Source organism: Mizuhopecten yessoensis, unplaced genomic scaffold (assembly GCF_002113885.1).
Source record: "Mizuhopecten yessoensis strain PY_sf001 unplaced genomic scaffold, ASM211388v2 scaffold4701, whole genome shotgun sequence".
NCBI lineage: Eukaryota > Metazoa > Mollusca > Bivalvia > Pectinida > Pectinidae > Mizuhopecten > Mizuhopecten yessoensis.
The window spans coordinates 236,253-258,903 of NW_018405678.1; the positions used below are offsets into that span (position 1 = coordinate 236,253).

The window sequence follows — 22,651 nt, forward strand, 5'->3', positions numbered from 1 at the left end:
TTAAGTTATCGCACTATATCACATAAAGTAATCAGCATTTGTGCCTCGAGTAGTAAAGATCCATCACAACAGTGGAGTGTATAACAAGACTGGATTCTGTGTGTTATCTGTGAGCATACGAGCCTGTCTGGTATTACACTAAACACGTATTTCCTCTAAGAGATTTGCCATTCTGCTTTAAGTGTACCCAGACATCACTTAGAACCAGTCTTGGTTTATCTTGTTATTCTGCCTAACCAGATGATTTCTCAAGAGATGAAACTAGTCTATTCTAAATTTTAATACAAGAGGCCCATAGGGCCTGTATCGCTCACCTGGATATCTAAGCAATCATGGCAAAATATTCTCCAAATGAGATCCAAGGGAATATGCCAGACCCCAAGGTCAATCCTTGTAGCATATATATATATCTGTATTCGATTTTTCATGCCTAGCAATTTTATGTATGGTTATAGGGTGGGGATCTCAACTGTTTCCAAGCTGTGACTCAGAAACTAGGTCCCTACGGTTGTGGCCAGACCCCAGGATCAATTCTAATATCATGAATGCATTTGTCTCTTTTTGCCCAGCATTTGTATATATAGTTTTGGGGTGGGGATCTCAACCGTTTCAAAGTTATGACCCTGGGGTTAAGTCTGCAAGGGTGGGGCAAACCCTGGGGTCAATTCTAATATCATGACTGCATTTGTCTCTTTATGCCCAACAATTGTATATATAGTTTTGGGGTGGGGATCTTAACCATTTCAAAGTTATGACCCAGGGGTTAAGTCTCCAAGGGTGGGGCAGTCCCCAAGGCCATCCTGGAAGCATATGTGCATTCATCTCTTTATACTCAGCAATTGTCTATATGGTTATAGGGTGGCGATCTCAACTGTTTCCAAGCTGTGACTAAGAAACTAGGTCCCTAGGGGAGTGGTCAGACCCCAGGGTCTATTCTAACATCGTGACTGCATTCGTCTCTTTATGCCCAGCTTTTATATATATAGTTTTGGGGTGGATATCTTAATAGTTTTAAAGTTATGGCCCAAGGACTATGTTTCCAAGGGTGGGGCCAGACCCTAGGGCCATCCCGGAAGCAAATGTGCATTCTTCTCTTTATACTCAGCAACTGTCTATATGGTTATATGGTGGGGATCTCAACCATTTCCAAGCAATAAACTTTTTTTGGCCCCACCCCTTAGCCCGGGGGGGGGTGATCCCCACCATTTGTACAATTTTATCCCTGCCTCCCATGAATGCTTCCGACCAAATATGATCGATATCCATGGCATAGTTCTACAGAAGAAGTCGTTTATAGAAATATAGCCAAATTGCCCCCTTTTGGCCCAGCCCTCAGCCCTGTGGGGGACCAGCCCCACCATTTGTACATTTTTGAATCCCCACCACCTAGGGATACTTCCAGTCTAATATGGTTGATATCCATCACTTAGTTCCAGAGAAGAAGTTGCTTAAAGCAATATAACCAAATAACCCTTTTTGCCCCGCCCCTCAGCCCCCTGGGGGGTCAGCCCCACCATCTGTACAATTTTGAATCCCCAACACCTAGGGATGCTTCCAGTCAAATTTAGTTAAATTCCAATCAGTGGTTAAGAAGAAGTCGTTTAAAGAAATTGTTGACAGACGGACGACGGACGCCACAGTATGGCATAAGCTCACCTTGGTCCTTCGGACCCGCTGAGCTAACAAGTCCTACGAGTCAGATCAGACACGATCCTTTGATCCTTCTATTATGCCAGAGACGATTTTGGTGATTCATTTTTAATTCTAAGTATCGACTGGCTATACCACAACATCAAGGACATCTCAACAAGATGTGTAACAAGTATAGCTGACTCTTTTACAGATCACAATCAGCCAGATGTCTAAAGCAAGAGTATAGCTGACTCTTTTATAGGTCATGGACAGCCAGATATCTACAGCAAGAGTATAGCTGACTCTTTTACAGATCATGGACAGCCAGATATCTATAGCACGAGTATAGCTGACTCTTTTACAGATCATGGACAGCCAGATATCTATAGCATGAGTATAGCCGACTCTTTTATAGGTCATGGACAACCAGATATCTACACCACAAATATAGCTGACTCTTTTACAGATCATGGACAGCCAGATATCTATAGCACGAGTATAGCTGACTCTTTTATAGATCATGGACAACCAGATATCTACAGCACAAATATAGCTGACTCTTTTACAGATCATGGACAGCCAGATATCTATAGCATGAGTATAGCTGACTCTTTTACAGATCATGGACAGCCAGATATCTATAGGAAGAGTATAGCAGACTCTTTTATAGGTCATGGACAGCCAGATATCTATAGCAAGAGTATAGCTGACTCTTTTATACATCATGGACAGCCAGATATCTATAGCACGAGTATAGCTGACTCTTTTACAGAACATGGACAGCCAGATATCTATAGCAAGAATATAGCAGATTCTTTTATAGGTCATGGACAGCCAGATATCTATAGCATGAGTATAGCTGACTCTTTTACAGATCATGGACAGCCAGATATCTATAGCAATAGTATAGCAGACTCTTTTATAGGTCATGGACAGCCAGATATCTATATAACGAGTATAGCTGACTCTTTTACAGATCATGGACAACCAGATATCTACAGCAAGAGTATAGCCAACTCTTTAACAGGTCATGGACAGCCAGATATCTACAGCAAGAGTAAAGCTGACTGTTTTACAGCTAATGGACAGCCAGATATCTACAGCAAGAGTATAGCTGACTCTTTTATAGATCATGGACAGCCAGATATCTATAGCACGAGTATAGCTGACTCTTTTACAGATCATGGACAGCCCGATATCTAAAGCAAGAGTATAGCTGACTCTTTTACAGATCATGGACAGTCAGATACATTGTATCTACAGCAAGAGTATAGCTGACTGTTTTACTGATCATGGACAGACAGATATCTACAGCACGAGTATAGCTGACTGTTTTACAGATCATGGACAGCCAGATATCTATAGGAAGAGTATAGCAGACTCTTTTATAGGTCATGGACAGCCAGATATCTACAGCAAGAGTATAGCTGACTCTTTTACAGATCATGGACAGCCAGATATCTACAGCAAGAGTAAAGCTGACTCTTTTATAGATTATGGACAGTCAGATATTTACCATACAAGTATAGCGGACTCTTTTACAGATCATAAACAGCCAGATATCTACATATTAGTATAGCCGACTCTTTTACAAACCACGATCAGCCAGATATCTACAGCAAGAGTATAGCTGACTCTTTTACAGATTACAATCACCTAGATATCTACAGCAAGAGTAAAGCTGACTGTTTTACAGATCATGGACAGCCAGATATCTATAGCACAAGTATAGCCGACTCTTTTACAAACCACGATCAGCCAGATATCTACAGCAAGAGTATCGCTGACTCTTTTACAGATCACAATCACCTAGATATCTACAGCAAGAGTAAAGCTGACTCTTTTACCAAATCATGGACAACCAGATATCTACAGCAAGAGTATAGCGAACTCTTTTACAGATCATGGACAGCCAGATATCTACAGCAAGAGTATAGGTGACTGTTTTACAGATCATGGACAGCCAGATATCTACAGTAAGAGTATAGCTGACTGTTTTACAGATCATTGACAGCCAGATATCTATAGCACAAGTATAGCCGACTCTTTTACAAATCATGGACAGCCAGATATCTACAGCAAGATTATAGCTGACTCTTTTATAGATCATGGAAAGACAGATATCTACAGCACAAATATTGTCGACGCTTTAACCAAAACATGGACAACCAGATATCTACAGCAAGAGTATAGGTGACTGTTTTACAGATCATGGACAGCCAGATATCTACAGCAAGAGTATAGCTGACTGTTTTACAGATCATGGACAGGCAGATATCTACAGCACGAGTATAGCTGACTCTTTTACAGATCATGGACAGCCAGATATCTACAGCAAGAGAATAGCTGACTGTTTTACAGATCATGGACAGCCAGATATCTATAGCACAAGTATAGCCGACTCTTTTACAAATCATGGACAGCCAGATATCTACAGCAAGAGTATAGCGGACTCTTTTACAGATCATGGACAGTCAGATATCTACAGCATGAGTATAGCTGATTCTTTTACAGATCATGGACAGCCAGATATCTATAGCACAAATATAGACGACTCTTTTACAGATCACAATCAGCCAGATATCTACAGCAAGAGTATAGACGAATCTTTTATAGATTATGGACAGTCAGATATTTACCACATTAGTATAGCGGACTCTTTTACAGATCATAAACAGCAAGATATCTACATATTAGTATAGCTGACTCTTTTACAAACCACGATCAGCCTGATATCTACAGCAAGAGTATAGCTGACTCTTTTACAGATCACAATCACCTAGATATCTATAGCAAGAGTAAAGCTGACTCTTTTATAAGTCATGTAGAGCCTGATATCTACAGCACAAATATAGCCGACTCTTTTACCAAATCATGGACAACCAGATATCTACAGCAAGAGTATAGCTGACTCTTTTTTTAACAGATCACATTAAGCCAGATATCTATAGCAAGAGTATAGCTGACTCTTTTATAGATCATGGACAGACAGATATCTACAGCACAAATATAGCCGACTCTTTTACAAAATCATGGACAACCAGATAACGACAGTAAGAGTATAGCTGCCTCTTTTATAGATCATGGACAGCAAGATATCTATAGCAAGAGAATAGCGGCCTATTTTATAGATCATGGACAACCAGATATCTATAGCAAGAGCATAGCGGCCTATTTTATAGATCATGGACAACCAGATATCTATAGCAAGAGCATAGCGGCCTATTTTATAGATAATGGACAACAAGATATCTACAGCAAGAGTATAGCTGACTCTTTTATAGATCATGGACAGCCAGATATCTACAGCAAGAGTATAGCGGACTCTTTTACAGATCATGGACAGTCAGATATCTACAGCATGAGTATAGCTGATTCTTTTACAGATCATGGACAGCCAGATATCTATAGCACGAGTATAGCTGACTCTTTTACAGATCATGGACAGCCAGATATCTACAGCAAGAGTATAGCTGACTCTTTTATAGATCATGGACAGCAAAATATCTAAAGCAAGAGTATAGCGGCCTATTTTATAGATCATGGACAACCAGATATCTACAGCAAGAGTATAGCCGACTCTTTTATAGATCATGGACGGCCAGATATCTACAGCATGAAAACATTTTCATATCTATAGCTTGAATATCAATCATCCAACATTTTTTATTAGGCCATGGATTGTTGGATATCTTAAAACGAATATCTTCTGACTTTTTATCCAAACATGCAGATTAAGATATCTGCAGCCTAAACAATCTCCGACCATTTTACAAGACCATGAACAGCACAATTTCCCTGTTTTAATTACGAGCTTTCTGCACTAGATTTTTGCTGGAATGAGGTCACATACAGACAGCAATCTTACACAATACAGTACACACAGAGATTCCGTGTATAAAATCAATAAGGGCCTCTACTACAATGTCCCCAAGTGATTCGGTTTTAACTGTAACAGTATACTCTACAGTATACATTTAACAGGACAGCCCTTTGATTGGAAAACAATTGTAGATGCTAAAGATTGAAGCTTCAGGTGAAGCATTGGTGATGATGAATTCTGGTTTACTATTGTCATGAAAACTTGCTCAGAGCTCATTAATGCTTCAATATTAGATTCATTTCCACAATGATGTAACTCCACTTTAAATGTTACACTTATGATGGGTTAACCTGCAAAATAGTTATTCCAGATTCAAAATAATTGTATCAGGATAAACAGGGTCATCAAAATGTCCAAACATTACATATATGTCTTGGAACTCAAAGCACAACACCTTCATGTAAGCTGTAAGCATATCTAATAGAATGCACAAAATAAATACGTAGTTTAAAACCTGTTGAAGATTAATCTATGAAACTTACTGACATCAAACAGGATATTTTAACAATCTGTATATTTACATATGTAGGTGTATACAGAAATGACAGATTAACCTGTGTATTACCTACATTGATATCCTTAATATTTTTGATCATCTTCTGGTTCAATGGTGTCAACATATAGCTGTGGGTTGACTTTATATAATTAAGAATAACCTAATACAAATGCAAATCATTTCATTTTATATGCATTTTTTTCTTAATTTAAATTTTAATCTTAAGATGAGCCATATTCCTTTGTTATTAGATATACAACCTTCCCAACACCTGCACATCAGTGTCAAATTATTATAATTATTATTAACTTCACCAGACTAGGGCTCGCTACAGTATGTTGCTTTTCCCCGGGTAATATAATAGATATAAGCAGTGCAATAATGTACATATCTAAATCGGGGTAAGTATTTTCATACGTGAAGTGTATACATACATTCTTCTGTGTCATATTGTATATATGGATAAAATAAATTGTTAGCTGTTATTTTGTGCTGTAAAAAATTCAGTGTTAACAAATTTCACTTGTTGATTTTTAATTATAACATGCAATTATTCAAGGCATTTTTATTTTCTTTCTCCAAAATTACCTTTCTATCTTCAACTATGGAGTTTTGCTCATAACCACAAAACTAAGTTCTGTGGTACACCTATACAACCCTTCAGCTAATCACTTTTTTGATGGAAATAGTAAGTGAATATTTTTCAAATTTTTACTGCATTGATCATGACCTGACCCCTGGATTTGCCCAGTATTGGATAAGTATACGGTTAGGTTCAGATGTCACAGTTAGATTTGGCTGTAATATACAACGGTTCTTCCCTAACTCACAACAACAATGTTAGGGGTATTATTTCAGTTTAACTGTTAGTATTGAGTTAGTATTTATAACTGTTAAATTTGAACAACAAAGCTGTATCTGAAATGTATCTTTTCAGCACTGTTTTCATCAGTAAAATTAAATTTTTAAGTAGATGTGTTTTTCCTAATTTCGTAACTCGTACAATCAAAGTGATTACATTTTTGTTTGTTTCTAATTCCACGAATAATGAAGCTTTATGATTTTATTGAATTAATTAACAGTTAATTGCAAAGATTTTTTTTAAATGCAAAAATAAAGACTCTGAAATGAGCATATACTCTTTATACAAAATTCCAGTAGGCAGTTATAGTGTTAGAGCAAAATGCTGATTATCCAAACCTTAACCCTTTCACCACTGTACTGTAGACAATAAAGGACTCACCCAGATCAATGTATTGGAGAGTCTACTAAAGTTGCATAGGGGTGAAAGGGTTAAACTATTAACACATGGGTTGTGTCCTCCAATAAGTAGCTAGCTTCAATACTGTGTGACCAGCTATCAGAAGGACCACTTATTGGAAACATTTACCTGTCTTTGGTCGGGTTAGACTTTGACTGGCCATCAGTCTCTATAATTACAAACTCCCATCCGTAGAATGACTTGAGCAAGTCTACGGGCTCTTGACCTGTGCTACATCTGTAGACTTGCTCAAGTTCATACACAAGACAATAATCGTATAGACAGAGGACCAGTCCAGGTTCAGATAATCAGCTGTTTCTACTGTATTTCCTTACTAAACATTTTCCCTAATGTGTTTTTTTTTAGACTGACTTCCTGATAGTGCAATGATACATTACATACATACATGTACACAACAATTTAAGACAAGGTGCACAACAATCAATGACACGGTACACGACAAATCACGACAACATAGGCATTAAAATGTACCTTACAATATAACACCACATACTAACATGCAGCTGAAACAAGTGTGCTAATTCAATACATCACAAAGCCAATAGCCACAACAACCTTTGCAAAAGAACCCATAAGTGAAAGGATTCAATTACTAAGGGAGCTAACTCTCTACACACAGTATCTTCCTTTCCATTATTATCATAAGTTTGTTTTTGTTGAGGTGTTAAGTAATTAAAAACAGGATAACTAATAATTCAGGACTGGATTTTTGGTTATATTTTTTGTCAGCTAAGTAAAAACAAAAACAAAACATTAAAAAATATATACATGTGCTCAATTTTTGACAATATTGCTTATTATCTTTACAAATCAAAAAGGAAAATCATGTAAGCAAAACGAAGGTTTAAGATAAAGCTTTCTTCTGAAAACAATTTATGGACGTTCTTTTGCATAGGTTTTAAACAGAATCAAATATTGCCACAGCAAAACAAAAATCAACAAACACCAAAAAAAGTATGAAACACAAACATAATTGATGCACAAAAACAAGACTAACCTATTCCTCTCTGTGAGTTGATCGTTCATCAGAGAAAGACGTTTTGAGCTATCACCGGAGTTGCTCACCATATCGCTCATTTGTAGTTCCTTTGAACGGCAAAGACCAGGGGAGAAACATAATGATGAATCATAAAAAAATATATATTAGAAATTGGATTAATAGCTATGAAAATGAGGTCATGTGCCCAGACTGATGTCTAGTGAAAATGATGTGTTAATTTTTTTATGATAAAAAAAACAGAAATCTGATTATAGGTGAAACTACAGAGAAAGATCTATTTTTCACAGGTTACCTGATAAAATGGCGTGTGGAAGGGTCGTAATGAGACTTTGGTTTCTGCTGAGAAAGTGAAGAATGGGGAACATACATTGAAAAAGTGGTAAATATTTATCTAAGCTACAGATAGATTTAAATTCTACAAACTTAATGAAAGGAAAATCAACAGTTGTTGATTCCTAACCTAAAATTTTCAATCCTAAGATTTGTTCCAATTTTGTTTTGGTTCTTATTATCCTTGAATGCTATTTGTCGTTTTATTTACCAGGTAATTGAAACAAAATATCAATTAAATGTTCATGGTTCTGTTTTAACCCATTTAAATCTTATTATTATCTATCTTATGAAAAAGGAATTAATTTTCAATGCTTAACACCTTGAAAAAAAAAAAAAAAAAACTCAAATAAAAAATATTTTACTGAAACATTTTCAAATTTTCCTTTTCGAACAAAATCATTGATTTTTTTCCCCATAAATAAAGTTAACTAGCAACATATGCTTTGTGTAAAACTGCATGTGAATGAAAATAACCTCAACATGGCCTCATGTATGTAAAACACTATAAGCCATGACATAGCTGAGGATGATCGGGAATACAAGTAAGGGGAGGCAACCCTTCGTGGGCACAGGAGCTCAACAAAAGCTGGCAAAGTAAAAACACCAACCAAAACTTCAAAACTCAACTGAAGCAAAATAAATAATAATTATAAAAAAAAAATAGAAAATGGGTGAAAAAAAAAAGATCTGCAATATAACTTGTATGCTGAAAAGAATGAATTTAGACAAACAAATACCTATGCATTTCTATTTCTGTAATATTATAAAACATTTTTCCACTTTAAATAGTTTCTTATATTTCAAACATCTACAAAAGCATCTTGTAGCTTAAGTCATACATAATTCCACAAAATAAATGAAGCCTGAACGAATTTGATACATTACAACAAATTACAGAAATAGAAAAGCATTTTCTTTCTAGGACGAAATACTAATAAATTCATGACAAAATCAATGAAAACCCCAAATGGGATATTTCTTTTTATTGAATTTCACAGAAAGGTAGATAAGCCATACAAAAAAAAGAACATTCAGACGAACTGCCATACACTCCAGCAGACTCACTAGATAAAGAATACAAATGACCAGAGACAATTCAAACGGCCATACAGTGGAACAAATGTAGGAATAAAATGGTCACAGATGCATAAAAGACAACACTGCTGACAACATCGCAGGCAATGTATGTGTTCCTACACGACCCTAACAATGATCGAAGTGACCTGTACAACATCGCAGGCAATGTATGTGTTCCTACACGACCCTAACAATGATCGAAGTGACCTGTACAACATCGCAGGCAATGTATGTGTTCCTACACGACCCTAACAATGATCGCGGTGACCTGTACAACATAGCAGGCAATGTATGTGTTCCTACATGACCCTAACAATGATCGAGGTGACCTGTTTTTCATGCCTATCAGTATTGCTCATGTTATCGTTCGCACTTTTATCTTTAGAAGCTTTCTTACCGATTATATGTTTAACTTGCATGTTCATCATGTTTGTGTATTCAATTTTTAAACACTTAATTTTTTACTGAAATCAATACCCAAGAAATGAAATAAAGAATACCGGACATATCCTAACAAAATACAAAAATAGTCTAGTATATGAAATATTCATGATAATGATTTGGAACAAGTTTTCAAAAGAAAAATTTGATATAAATTTGAGTTTTTCTAGAATAGATTTCAATTTCAAGACTACAACCAGGAGCTTTCAATCTTAACATCAAGATGGACCTGTAAAGAGTGCTGGAGAAATTATTACAAATAGATCAAGATTTATATTTCAAAGATTTTAGTGAAAAGTGTCAAACTTTTATCACTTGGAAAAAACTTGTATTCATCTTTGATAAAGTTGTTTTATTTGTTGTATTGTGTAAATAATTTGTTTAGTCATTTTCATAAAAAATTTCAGACAATTCCTTACCAAAAGAATTGAACGTGTTGAATGTTATACTTTAAATTTATGCGATTTGTTTTTTTAGATATTGATCTTTCTTTCATGAAATTTATATATTTTTTGTTAAAAAACATGACAGAATCACATTGATACTATTTAAGTATGTATGATATCTAACATGTTTGATTATAAATGTATGTCGGAGATTACCCCTCAGTATACTGAGGTTGTTTCTGCTAGCGTCGGTATGACAGACAAAAGCAACCCACCCTACAATAAAGATAGGAATAGCAGGGAAGGAAGGAAACATCTACTGATTATATATATATACAAAGAATACAAAGTACAACATCTTCCTATAAGATATGGAAACAACTGAATGACAAAAGAGGTAAAATTTCATATGTGGTGGGGGAAAAATATATATCTATTTTGCTTTATTTCTTTACCAGATCAGAAATGTCATGGTGCAAATATAAAATAGAGTCATCTAGCCTCACTGATGATTATAGAAAGGTCAGTGCACATTAGAATGACCGCTGGCCTAAGTAGTAGTATATATGTGTTGACCGTAGCCCTACTTAGTACATACATGATGCCCTATACAGTAGATACAGGTGTGTTGATGGATACAGGTGCTCAATGATTACTGTACTTACAAGCTGGTTCTTCTCGTCGGTCAGTTGTTGTTCCTTGTGCCTACCGGATTCTACTTGTCGTTGTAACTCTACACAGAGTAAACAAACAAAATTACTAAAACAAATAATCATGTCAAACCACACATACTACAATATATATAGACTATTTGCGCACTTTAGTAATTATTAAAACTTTTACGACGGGATTTCAGTACGGTTGAACAGCTCTGATGAAACACTAGAAATTGTCAGTAAGACATGAATTCCCATGCTTCAATGCAAATTAGCTAGTGTCATTGTTCAATAATTTACATAAGTTGTAATGCTGCCCTTGACCTTAGAACAATGAAATTCAAAGTCATTTGAGGTAGTCTCAAACTGTACAGGTAATATATACATATTTTTTTTATCATTATACCATCTGTAAATTTTATGAAGTCCTAGGATAGAGCCAATGCCGAGGTGAGTAGTGGCGGAAAGGTGTGTCCTGTTGTCCTTTGCTTGGATACCAGAAGGTATGCAGGGTGATTGGAGAGTAAGGACAAATCTAAAAGGGTACATGATCAATAGCAACAAACTAGCTAGGGACTGATTTTCTTATGTTTATTGGTGTGGTCTACCGGTTTCGCCTGAACATTGTGCTTCATCAGGACAGTTTTACTACTATCTGTAAATTTTATGACAGTAGGTTTCAGGCACATCAAGTAACAATTTTCAGAAAACCAATACCATTCTATTGGACTCTAATACTCTATATGATCCGATGTCTTATAAACACATCAATTCCAGTTCTGTGTAGGGGTATTTCCTTATTTAATTCTTTACGACTTTTGGCTTCTGTATTTCTTTGTTTCTTACCTAAGATTTAAGATTGAAGTTTCTGTATACAATTACTTACCTGAGATTTGTGATTTAAGTTTCTGTATACATTTACTTACCTGAGATTTGTGATTTAAGTTTCTGTATACAATTACTTACTTGAGATTTGTGATTTAAGTTTCTGTATACAACTACTTACCTGCGATTTGTGATTTAAGTTTCTGTATACAATTACTTACCTGATATTTGTGATTTAAGTTTCTGTATACAACTACTTACCTGAGATTTCTGATTTGAGGTTCTGTATACAACTACTTACCTGATATTTGTGATTTAAGTTTCTGTATACAATTACTTACCTGAGATTTCTGATTTGAGGTTCTGTATACAACTACTTACCTGAGATTTCTGATTTGAGGTTCTGTATACAACTACTTACCTGAGATTTGTGATTTGAGGTTCTGTATTTCTGTATTTAGACTGTTAGATGCATCCCCACTGTTTGTAAGTTGTGCTGATAAATCTGTTTAAGTGATACAGAAAAAAGATGATCTAATCAAATGTTACTACATTTCAATTAATGAATTTATTGCTGAACATTACAAGTACAATTGCATCTCTATTCAGGACAGGAATACATCCTCTAATATGTCCTATTTTACATTTTATCTGAAATTGAAAAACTGATTTCTTATAAACTTTGAGTATTTTCACATTGCAAACATTTCAGATAATTTCTGCTAAGTGGCAATTATCATTGCCACAGTAAGTGAACTTTAACTCCAAACAAAGAAAATCTGGTGAAAGATTGGGAAGTTATTCTAATGCTTCAAACACATTTCATATATATATATATATCCTTGAAATTAACACCATTTACTGATAACTCTATCAGTTTTTAGTCAATCAAGTATAAACAAGAGCTGCCGAAGAACATTGATTTATCTTGTCTATTTTAAACCAAGAGAATTGAAACAAGGTAAAAAAAATGTATTTTGTTTCTGTTTTGATGACCTTGTAAATTTGACCGCTTGGAAACACCCAAGCTAAATATCAGTGTATGTAAGGGCTTCACAACACTGTTCTCGATACCCATCTAAGTGAAGTTTCATCAGAAAATGTTCAGCAAACTATAAAATACAGTCTTGACAAGCATAAAAATAAGTTGACATTTGACCCCTTGCTCTGACCTTGAGCTTTATGATATAGAACTGATACTTTGACATCATATTAAGCCTCTTCATATGAAAAATCTAAGATGAATAATCTGAAATCTTCTATAAGATTCCTCAGTTTGGTAATATGTGATATCAAGGTTTAACTTTTTACACAAACAAGGTAGGTATGAAACGTGTCACAAAGTTTCAAGACCGACTGGTCCCTTTGTCAAGCTATGACAATGGTAGAGAGTAAGTCATAGGTCGACAAAGGGACCAGTCGGTCTTGAAATGTTGTGACTTGTTTAATACATACAGGAGGCACGGTAGTCTAGTGGTAGGGCGCCGGGCTCGTGACCCGAGGGTTGTGGGTTCGAATCACGGCACAGCACCGTGTTGTATCTTTGAGCAAGATACTTTACTCCGCTTGGTCCAGTCTACTCAGCTGTAAATGAGTATGTATGTGGTTGGGAAATGCTAGAATTGTTGAATGCTAGCTGTGAGCGCCGAAATGGCAGCTCCGGATGTATGCTCCCCAAGGTGTTGAGAAAGATATTGGCTGGTTCCCAAGGCCCTATAGCCACGGATAATAATTTGTGAACCGCTTTGAGACGACCTACGAACTAGGTTGTGATAAAGCGGTATATAAAAACCTCAATTATTATTATTATTATTGTTTGTGTAAAAAGTAAAACTTTGATATCAAATAATTTGAAGTTATAGGAAGTACATTACAAATCAAAATTTCTAGTTTCCACTTACTGTCGATAGTTTCCTGCAGTTTTTGTCTGCGTATTGTGCTGGTTTTAACTTCTTCATTCTGGGGGGAACAAAATTCAAATTATAGTAAGAACATTTAGGACAGTGAAAAACAGTCGTTTTAATTATCACCTTTTCATCAAAATTTTGTACATGCTTTTTTATCCTGATTTTTGTATGATGGGTAGAGAAATGTACTGATAAGGTATACATTATATGTTATCAAAATCACAGATCGGATTTACTTTTCAATTATGGGAATATGCTGTATACAGAACAAAATTTGACAAAGGATTTTTTCCCCTTCAAATGAATTAAATTCCATGTGAAAATATTAGGATACTTCTTTTCAAACTATCTGTAATCAAAAGGAAATCCCCATATGTTGGATTTCCATATCTATTTTTTGTTTGTTAATTCCACTACCTTCTAACCATGCAAATTTTCTTCATACAAAATTCAAGTGCTGTATTAGCACACAGAATTTTATTTGAAAATCATACAATAAAGTAAGTACACAGATTATAAGTGGAAGTTATAATACAAAAAAAAAGTAATTTTAAGAAATACTTTTATTCATATTTCTTATTTGCAACATAGCAGTGAAAATTTCAAAATATCAACTCATAATCATCTTTTCACATTTGTATCTTTTAAATCAACTTTTGTTTCTAAGATTTCTTATCAAATTGGTATTGAACTTACAGAGAAACTTGACAATTTATAAATATTTGTATCACAACAAAAATCCTTTATGTCCAAAAAACAAAAAGGACACAGAGAGTGAGAGAGAAACTCATGAACTATTTTATATATATATATATATATTTTTTTTTTTAATTTTGATAAAAGCATTCACATGATAACAGACACTCAACTAAAAGTATACTTTAAAACTTGAATTAAATAAAATAGGACAATCAAGACTTGAAATCTCACATGAATGATAATTTTAATTGAAGCTGGATGCAAGGAAATATGTCTGTTTTCCATCTAATGTGTTAATGGTCTCTGGACTTTCATTTTGATATTAAGGCCAAGCTAAAAATTAAAGTTATATTTTATAATTCAATTTTGTTTACATAGACTGATCATTCAATTTTATTCTTTCAGACTGAATACCTGCCACTTTTGGACAAGAACAGGTAGTCATGTTAAATGATTTTGTCTGTCTGCGCTATTATTTAAATACTGATCATCTTGTTTTAGAGACATCACAGGAATCTTAACTTGGCCTAACCGACACCCTCAATACACACTATAGCAGCAAGGCATTTGATCTTGTCATTAAATTGCAAAAGCAGGTGACAATATAGATCAGACCAAATGTTATCCCTATTAAGAGTCTTCTGTGTCGTACTATACAATGATAATATTGTACACCAGCACACAATCATGAAATAGGAAAAGTATCATAGGCAAATAAATGATCATCTGGGCAAGGAATCAATCCGAAATAATACAGACTTATAACACAATGAACCTGTGTTTTTTCTTTACTTTTAAGAAATGAATTATTGAAAATAAAATACATTTAGTTTTCTGAATTCTATCCTAGATTTATTCAAATGGTTCTTTGAAAAATCATGACATTTTACGTATTATTTCATAAATGTAATTTGCGATAAAAAATCAAATACACAGAAAAGGTACTCATATATATTGTAGCCTCATTGTAGACCAATCCAGTCTCTTCTGTACACTGCTGATTGTTCAAACTCTGTTCATTTTCACCCAAAAAAATGTTTTTGTATAAATAGGTTACATCTTGCTTTGACTATGATGTTTTGATAGCTATGAATGTATATGTACAACTAATTATCATAACAGTGCTACTGATGTCCAAATGTACTATTTTCCATTTTATATTATTCGTACTTTAATGAAATTGAATGAAAATTCCCGAGATCCAATTCAAGAGCTGTATATAATATTATGGCTTGAATGTTACAGACTATTAAAACAATGATTCATAAAAAGCAAAATATTCATAGATTTCTAGTGGTCTCGAATACTTTGAGAATTTGTAAACATATATTTTTATAAAGGAAATTAAGTTTTAAAATGACTACAAACAGGTTTTGAACAATCACATATCTCTGGTTAGTAAATTAATTGGTATTTCTATATCAATGCTATCGTCCAGAGATCAATAACTTAACAAAAAGATCCATAATGGACAGGAGCGAAGGTCAAATCAATGACAGTATATATATAGTCTTACAGCATAACAAGCAGAGGTGTACTCTAGGTGGACAACGTAACTAGTCTATCGTAAATCATAAAATCGTATCGTAAATCAGAAAATCATATCTAGTATCGTAAATCATAAAATCATATTATATCAACAGCCATGTAAATAAACTGACAGCCACTGCAGCTGAAAATGGAGAAAAATACAGAAAAGGAAAAAGTACAAAAACAATGTAACAAGAATATCACATTTACAGTATGTATTATACTGTTTTTCTACGGAATCAATTCATTATAATTGTCCATATACTATTGTCTTAAAGAAACGAGCTAACTTGAGGAATTTCTTTTTTAAAACTTTTTTTTACATATACTGTTTAATAGTTATTTGGCTTTTTTTCTTTTTATTGTTTCCTTTGCTATTCTCAAAAATTGTTTAGCAATGTCCTACCTACTTACCAAACTCCCTAACTAAGGTATTGTAATCCTACTACAATACTCTACCACATTCAGTCCCACTAAATACCACCATCTACACAGTCAACATTAGAGATTAGCATGTAGGGTTTTGCCTCCTCAAACCTAATACCATTTCTACCTCTAAGATGGAATGCATAAGAAAAGACAACTATGATTTCCACTTTACATGAATGACAAAAAATATATTTGCAAAAAAAGTTTGATTTCATGAGCTACACTTCTTTTGATAAATTATGATCTCAGATTAGCATATTCCTAAATGATGTATGCAAGCTGTACTAGTCATGGTAATAACTTGGCTAATATGCAAAGAAAGCAAGATCAAAATACAACCAAACCTCATTATTGACAACCCAATGGTCCCATGTATTGTCTTAAAACATTTCAACTTGCATATTAATTTATCAAATATCTTCTTTATCTCAGAAATCTACTCATGGTCCCAATGACTTGTAAATAAAGCAGTTTGACTGTAAAATCAAATTACAAAAATTAACTGAATAATCAACTAAAAACAGCATACACCAAAATTAAAAGTAAGGGGAGGTTACTCCAAGCCAGACAAGGGACCGGTTTTAAGTGCAGTGCCGTGCAGGGAAAGTGTTGTGGTCTTTCCCTTACCTTCCCTTTTGTGCTGACAAAGTATTAGTATATACACACTTAGGGGCTAACATGATCCCAGTCAAGTAAAGCCTCCAGTCGACACAGACCATATCGCTATAGAGACAGGAAAAAAACGTCAAAATTTACAATTATCAACCTGTCCAAAGTTTTCATTATGATCAGTCGACCTAGACCATAGGACAATAAACATATTTATACGATAAAAGTTTGAATATCAGATCCTCAATTTTTGTGGTTTCATCGTTAACAAGCTTAATGTGTAATTAAAATTATACCATATATGTATCGTTTTATATCATTTAAAATGAAAATTGATATAAATTGTATCTTTTTGATTCTTTAAACAAATCACAATAAGATATTTTCCAACATGTTTTCAAGCATATTTATTGATTTTTCCTCTCTACTTTTTGTATACACTGTGATATTGACAGTTTGACAAAATATTATCATAAATCATACTATATAACTCCAATAACTGGGAGAGGGTGAAATTACTTATGCACCAAGTACTTATATGGTATAATTTTGATGAAAAAACATATTTGTTAACGCCCTAAAAGAAGGAGCTTTGATTTGACAGAGATCATCACAGTAACATTAGGTTGTGGTGAGGAATGATGGCGAAATAAAAAGTGGACCCATCAAACCAACTCATTATGTATCATAAATCAGCTGGAAATCATCACCGCCTGTAGCACTTGCATTTTTTTTTTATACCATCAGTCAAATTTGAGAAGTGTATGTCACAGAACTTAAGTTTTCCATAAAATAGGTCAGAAAATTTCATTTTCCTAAATTTTTATCGAAGTGAAAATGATTCCAAGCTGATTTCATACAAATTCAACATCAATTCATAATCAAGAAAACAAAAAACAAAAAACCACACCAGCTGATCCAAACTTATCTCCAATTTTCCAGGAATAAAACATTTAAGTAATACAATAAATGGAAAAGAACCATCCGTGTTGACTAGCAGTAGTTTTTAATATTTCCCCCAAGAAACCTTAATACAATTCCATCAAGCAACATTTCCAACACATTAATTAGGTGATATGCTATATTCATCTTTACAATAAGGCTACATCCAATTTTTTTTTTTCCCAATTATCATAGGATTATAGCATTACTTATTTATGTTTAGTCTAGGTTAAAAATAGGTTCATTCAAACTTCATTTTTTTTTTTTATTCAACAACAAAAATAACACCTATGATAACTCCAGTTTATACAACTTTTGTATGATTAGATCACGATGCTCATGCATTTATATTATTTCCTTTACCTCATTCACCCCTCAAAATTTCGTAATGAACTATTCCAATCGTTGTATTGGAAGAGTTCAAATGTGCCTTCAGGGGTGGATGGGTTAAACATTGCAATGATTATTGAGCGAAATCAATTATACTATATTAATGTGCAATTACATCAATTTCATTTGTGCAAACTCAGATAGCTGTAAGGCTTAAAAGCAAACAAAACACTGAACTAATTATGGCAAAATAAAAATCTACATTAAATATATATAAAATTAATTAACTGGACATAATTCTAAATCTAAAACTTTACATTTCAATGTAAGCAAAGCAAAACAGTCTGGTCATGGATGTAACGGTCAGGAAAAAAATCAATTATGAAGGAGAGATTGGAAGGAATGCAAGACAGCAAAGAGAAAGGGCAGACAACCTCAAAAGGGAGATAACTCTGTGTGATTTTCACAAACACCCTCAGAGACATGTTATCATAATTGTGACTACAAGAACACCCTAAGTCAAGTGATTTGGCTAGGTCTCCTAGCATAGATACCTGTGAGAAATACTTATAGTTCCTCTGAAAACATTCAATTTCACATAAAATATAACAACTTATATTTCAAACATCTACAGGAGAAAAAATCTGAGCTTGTGTTTCCAAACTGACCTACAAATATTTAATATTGAACAAAAAAAATACAGTATAAAATAAATGAAAATTCTAAGTTACTTTAATGAACATATTTAATTAAACATATTTGCATTCTATGAATATATTTAATATGCATTATAATTTTTCAAAAGTGAAGAACAGATTCCAGTCTTGCCTTTTTTCATAACCCCTTTCAATAAATTTCTGTCTTACTAGAGGTGATATAAAACAAGAGTAAGCAGAGTATGCAAAGCAATAACAAATCAAAACAAGACAAACGTCAAGCCAGACCTCAATACTGTCATAAATCTGACCTTGGGGTCAAACTCAGAAGTCAACCAATCAAATGAGGCATTCATTAATTTAAGAATCAATTGCCAAATTCCATTGGCTGACCGTTCAATACAGAAAATGTATTACTCGGAATACATTCTTTCTTCTTACTAATAATTCTGGATATTCCTTTATTGACTTAGTAAATTGTTAAAAAAAATACGGACCGGTTTTCATGGATTTAGCTAGATAATACAGGAGATCTCAAAATTAATTCATACTTATGTATAGATACCTGTATGACACCTGTGTAACACTTATGTATAAACTTGTTTAAGTTAATACACATTATGTTTAAGTAAATACACATACCTTTGTATATAGGGACAAATAAGGTTATATCTCTCACCATATATACACAGACAGACAACATTTGACGACACTTGTATATATAGCAGACAGGAGAGAATAAAGGTCAGTACATCTACACTCCTACTCACCAGTTCACTGAGCTTGTTCTGAAGTTCTTTCACTTCACGGTTACGCGAGGAGAGTGTGTCTTCAAGCTCTGCAACCTTAGACGACTTCTCCTCTAGTTCTATGCTTACTTGGCTGGTCTGCAGGAGAGAGAATATCTGACATTGTAAAATACATGCACTCTGTGTTCTAATTAAAAACTAGTTGCCTGCTAATAATCAACTTTGAACTGGCAACTTTTCAAAATATATTACCATTATTGCATGTGTACATTCAACCAGCTGTTTTTTTTTCCAATTCCGCCACTGGTTTCAAAACTTTGGAAGAACACTGCAAACCATGTCTTGTTATGTATGTACCAGAAATGTTCCTATTTGAAAAATGGTTCCAGCTTGTACCGGTCCTAGGGTGGTGGCTATGTATTACGGGTCGAACTGATTACAGACATGGTGTGGTGACACTACAACAGGGGGTGATGACTATCAAGCATTAGACTTTGTGAGTATAGATATGCTCCGACTGCCGATAACGACCAGAGAATAGTCCACGTTTACCCATTTATTGGACGACAAAATCACATATTGCCTTTGTACCGTGAAGTCACAATCATTGACATCATTACTGGTACTAGTGAAGATATCTCGTTTTTCTTCATCTTAAGTGAGTATACCACTTTTGTCATTCTGATAATTTTTGAATATTTCATTAGTGAAAATGTCATAAAACTATTTTCAATATAAAATCTTTCATAATGTCATAAGTAAATCTGACATGCTAAAATAGACAATGGGTATATAAAACATTAAGCCTAAAATTATACACATAGAAACTAAAAAAATATTTTCATATTTCATGTTTAACCCACTTAAAATTTAATTATGTCCTCCTTTTTATTTTTTTTTCAATTTCAGAGAAATCATATATATATCTTTCATTTAATGTGAATTTTGAATATCTAAATTTTGATTACTCAAAACAGGTTATTTACATAAATGTTATCTTTATTTCCACTAATGAATTTGGGATTGTATCAGATACATACGTTTTGTATTGTATGACACTGAGTAAGATAAAAAAAATACAAGAATTTTTAGTTAGCGTCGCATATTTAAAACAATAAACATTAGCACTACATAGCACTGTAGTGCTATTCTTGCGAAAAGAAGGAAGGAAATCAATACTCGACAGCGGTAATGAGTTTATAGGTCAATGCTTGCTATACACTAGGATGTTACTGGGCCCACAGTCATATATGTTACCATGTACATTCTGAACAGGGAAATGTAGGAACCATACTTACAATGACAATGTCATGTCCAAAGTTTTCATTTAAACGATAGATAAAGGTAAAATATATACATGTAATTTATGATTGATATTATTGTACCTGGTAATATGATGTAAAAGGAAAATCAAAAATATTTCAAATTAATTTTATTTTTAAAATACTTCACCCGGTCATCAATAGAACATGCAAAATATACCTTGGCCCCTTCCTCAAGTCTTGAGGACTCATAACCTTTGACCTTGTTTTCAGCCTGAGAAAACTTGTGTGTGAGTTCCTCTATCTGGTCCAGGAAGACAACATTCTGGTCCTCTGTTTCGGTCAGTCTCTCTGACTTGTCCTTCAGCAGGGCCTGTGTGTGGGAGAAGTAGGATACAATACCAGAAGGAATGGATTTGTGCGACTCAGAATCATGTATAACGATAAATAACAGAATGCTACACCTGTGACATGTCCTGTGCGCTGAGTAATTTGAGAAAGTTTAAAAAATTGCAGAATATTCCAAATTTTGGTTAATGGACGAGATGCACACATCTGATATTTTCTGTTTTTAAAAAAAAAAAACTATAAATATACCCAAACCCATGAAGATAAATAGAAATAAGAGCACACATTGTCTTTAATGCATGTTCAGCTATAAATATGATTTTTTTTTTTACTCTAGACCTCCAGTAACATAAGTAACAAATATAATTTGTGTATGAACCTTAAAACCAAACAGCTCCTGTTCAAATTTGTCTGCCCTTTCCTTCTCCCGTCGCAGAGCCTTCTCCAGGTTCTTCAGCTTGGCTTCCTCTTCTTCTGTCCTGGACTGGGTAAGTTGTAAGTCAAAAATTAATGATAAAGTACACTTGCATTTCCCCAACTTACATGTATGCATTTAACCTGTTTCTACACATTCTTTAAAGTAAAAGTTGAAGTTTTATAATTCATTTCTAATTTCCTTTTCATGGTTTTGTCCAATATGTGGTAGTTTGCACTGAAGTAAGGATAGTGAATTGTACATTATTTTTTAATTACTACTCGAAAAAATCCTTTGATAACTGTAGGGTTTTTACGGTGTTCTTTTGGGAATTGCCACTTTCTTCCCTTGGAAAATAATTGATGGCACTGTTAGAAGAGGAATATCTAAATCTCCATAGAATGGAGCCGAATTTCAACCAAAATTTACGGGCGATAAAGCCCTGAAAAACCCCTGTTACCTCTAAATCATCTTTGGTTATGGATTCCTCTTCTATCTGGAACTGAAGGTCCTCTACTTTCCTGTAATACAAAACATATTATCAAGTGGACATATTCCTCCACAGTTCTCCTGTAACATCCTTCTGGAGAGGACCATCCTAAGAGGCTATAAATTGTATTTCATCAATACGGATTGTCGTTTGCTTTCATGAAATTTCTGCAGAACAAATCCGCAAGAAATCATGTTGAAAGTCAATTTTGTTAACCAACTGTTGAAATGATAATACGTGTGCATGTTATTTGTTTTTCTCTAACGTTCATTAA

General features: G+C 34.0%; 1 protein-coding gene across 1 annotated transcript in view; it reads right to left on the minus strand.

Annotated features, from left to right (window-relative positions):
- LOC110449606 (CAP-Gly domain-containing linker protein 1-like) overlaps positions 1–22,651 on the minus strand; it is a 96,353-nt gene that overhangs the window by 44,776 nt on the left and 28,926 nt on the right. The window contains exons 10-17 of the mRNA XM_021496572.1: positions 22,348–22,408; positions 21,852–21,956; positions 21,345–21,497; positions 19,884–20,000; positions 13,913–13,970; positions 12,433–12,516; positions 11,196–11,263; positions 8,291–8,379 (exon numbers count right to left, since the gene is read on the minus strand). Of these exons, the coding sequence (XP_021352247.1) occupies positions 8,291–8,379; positions 11,196–11,263; positions 12,433–12,516; positions 13,913–13,970; positions 19,884–20,000; positions 21,345–21,497; positions 21,852–21,956; positions 22,348–22,408 (735 nt within the window). The remainder of the gene's footprint in view (positions 1–8,290; positions 8,380–11,195; positions 11,264–12,432; positions 12,517–13,912; positions 13,971–19,883; positions 20,001–21,344; positions 21,498–21,851; positions 21,957–22,347; positions 22,409–22,651) is intronic.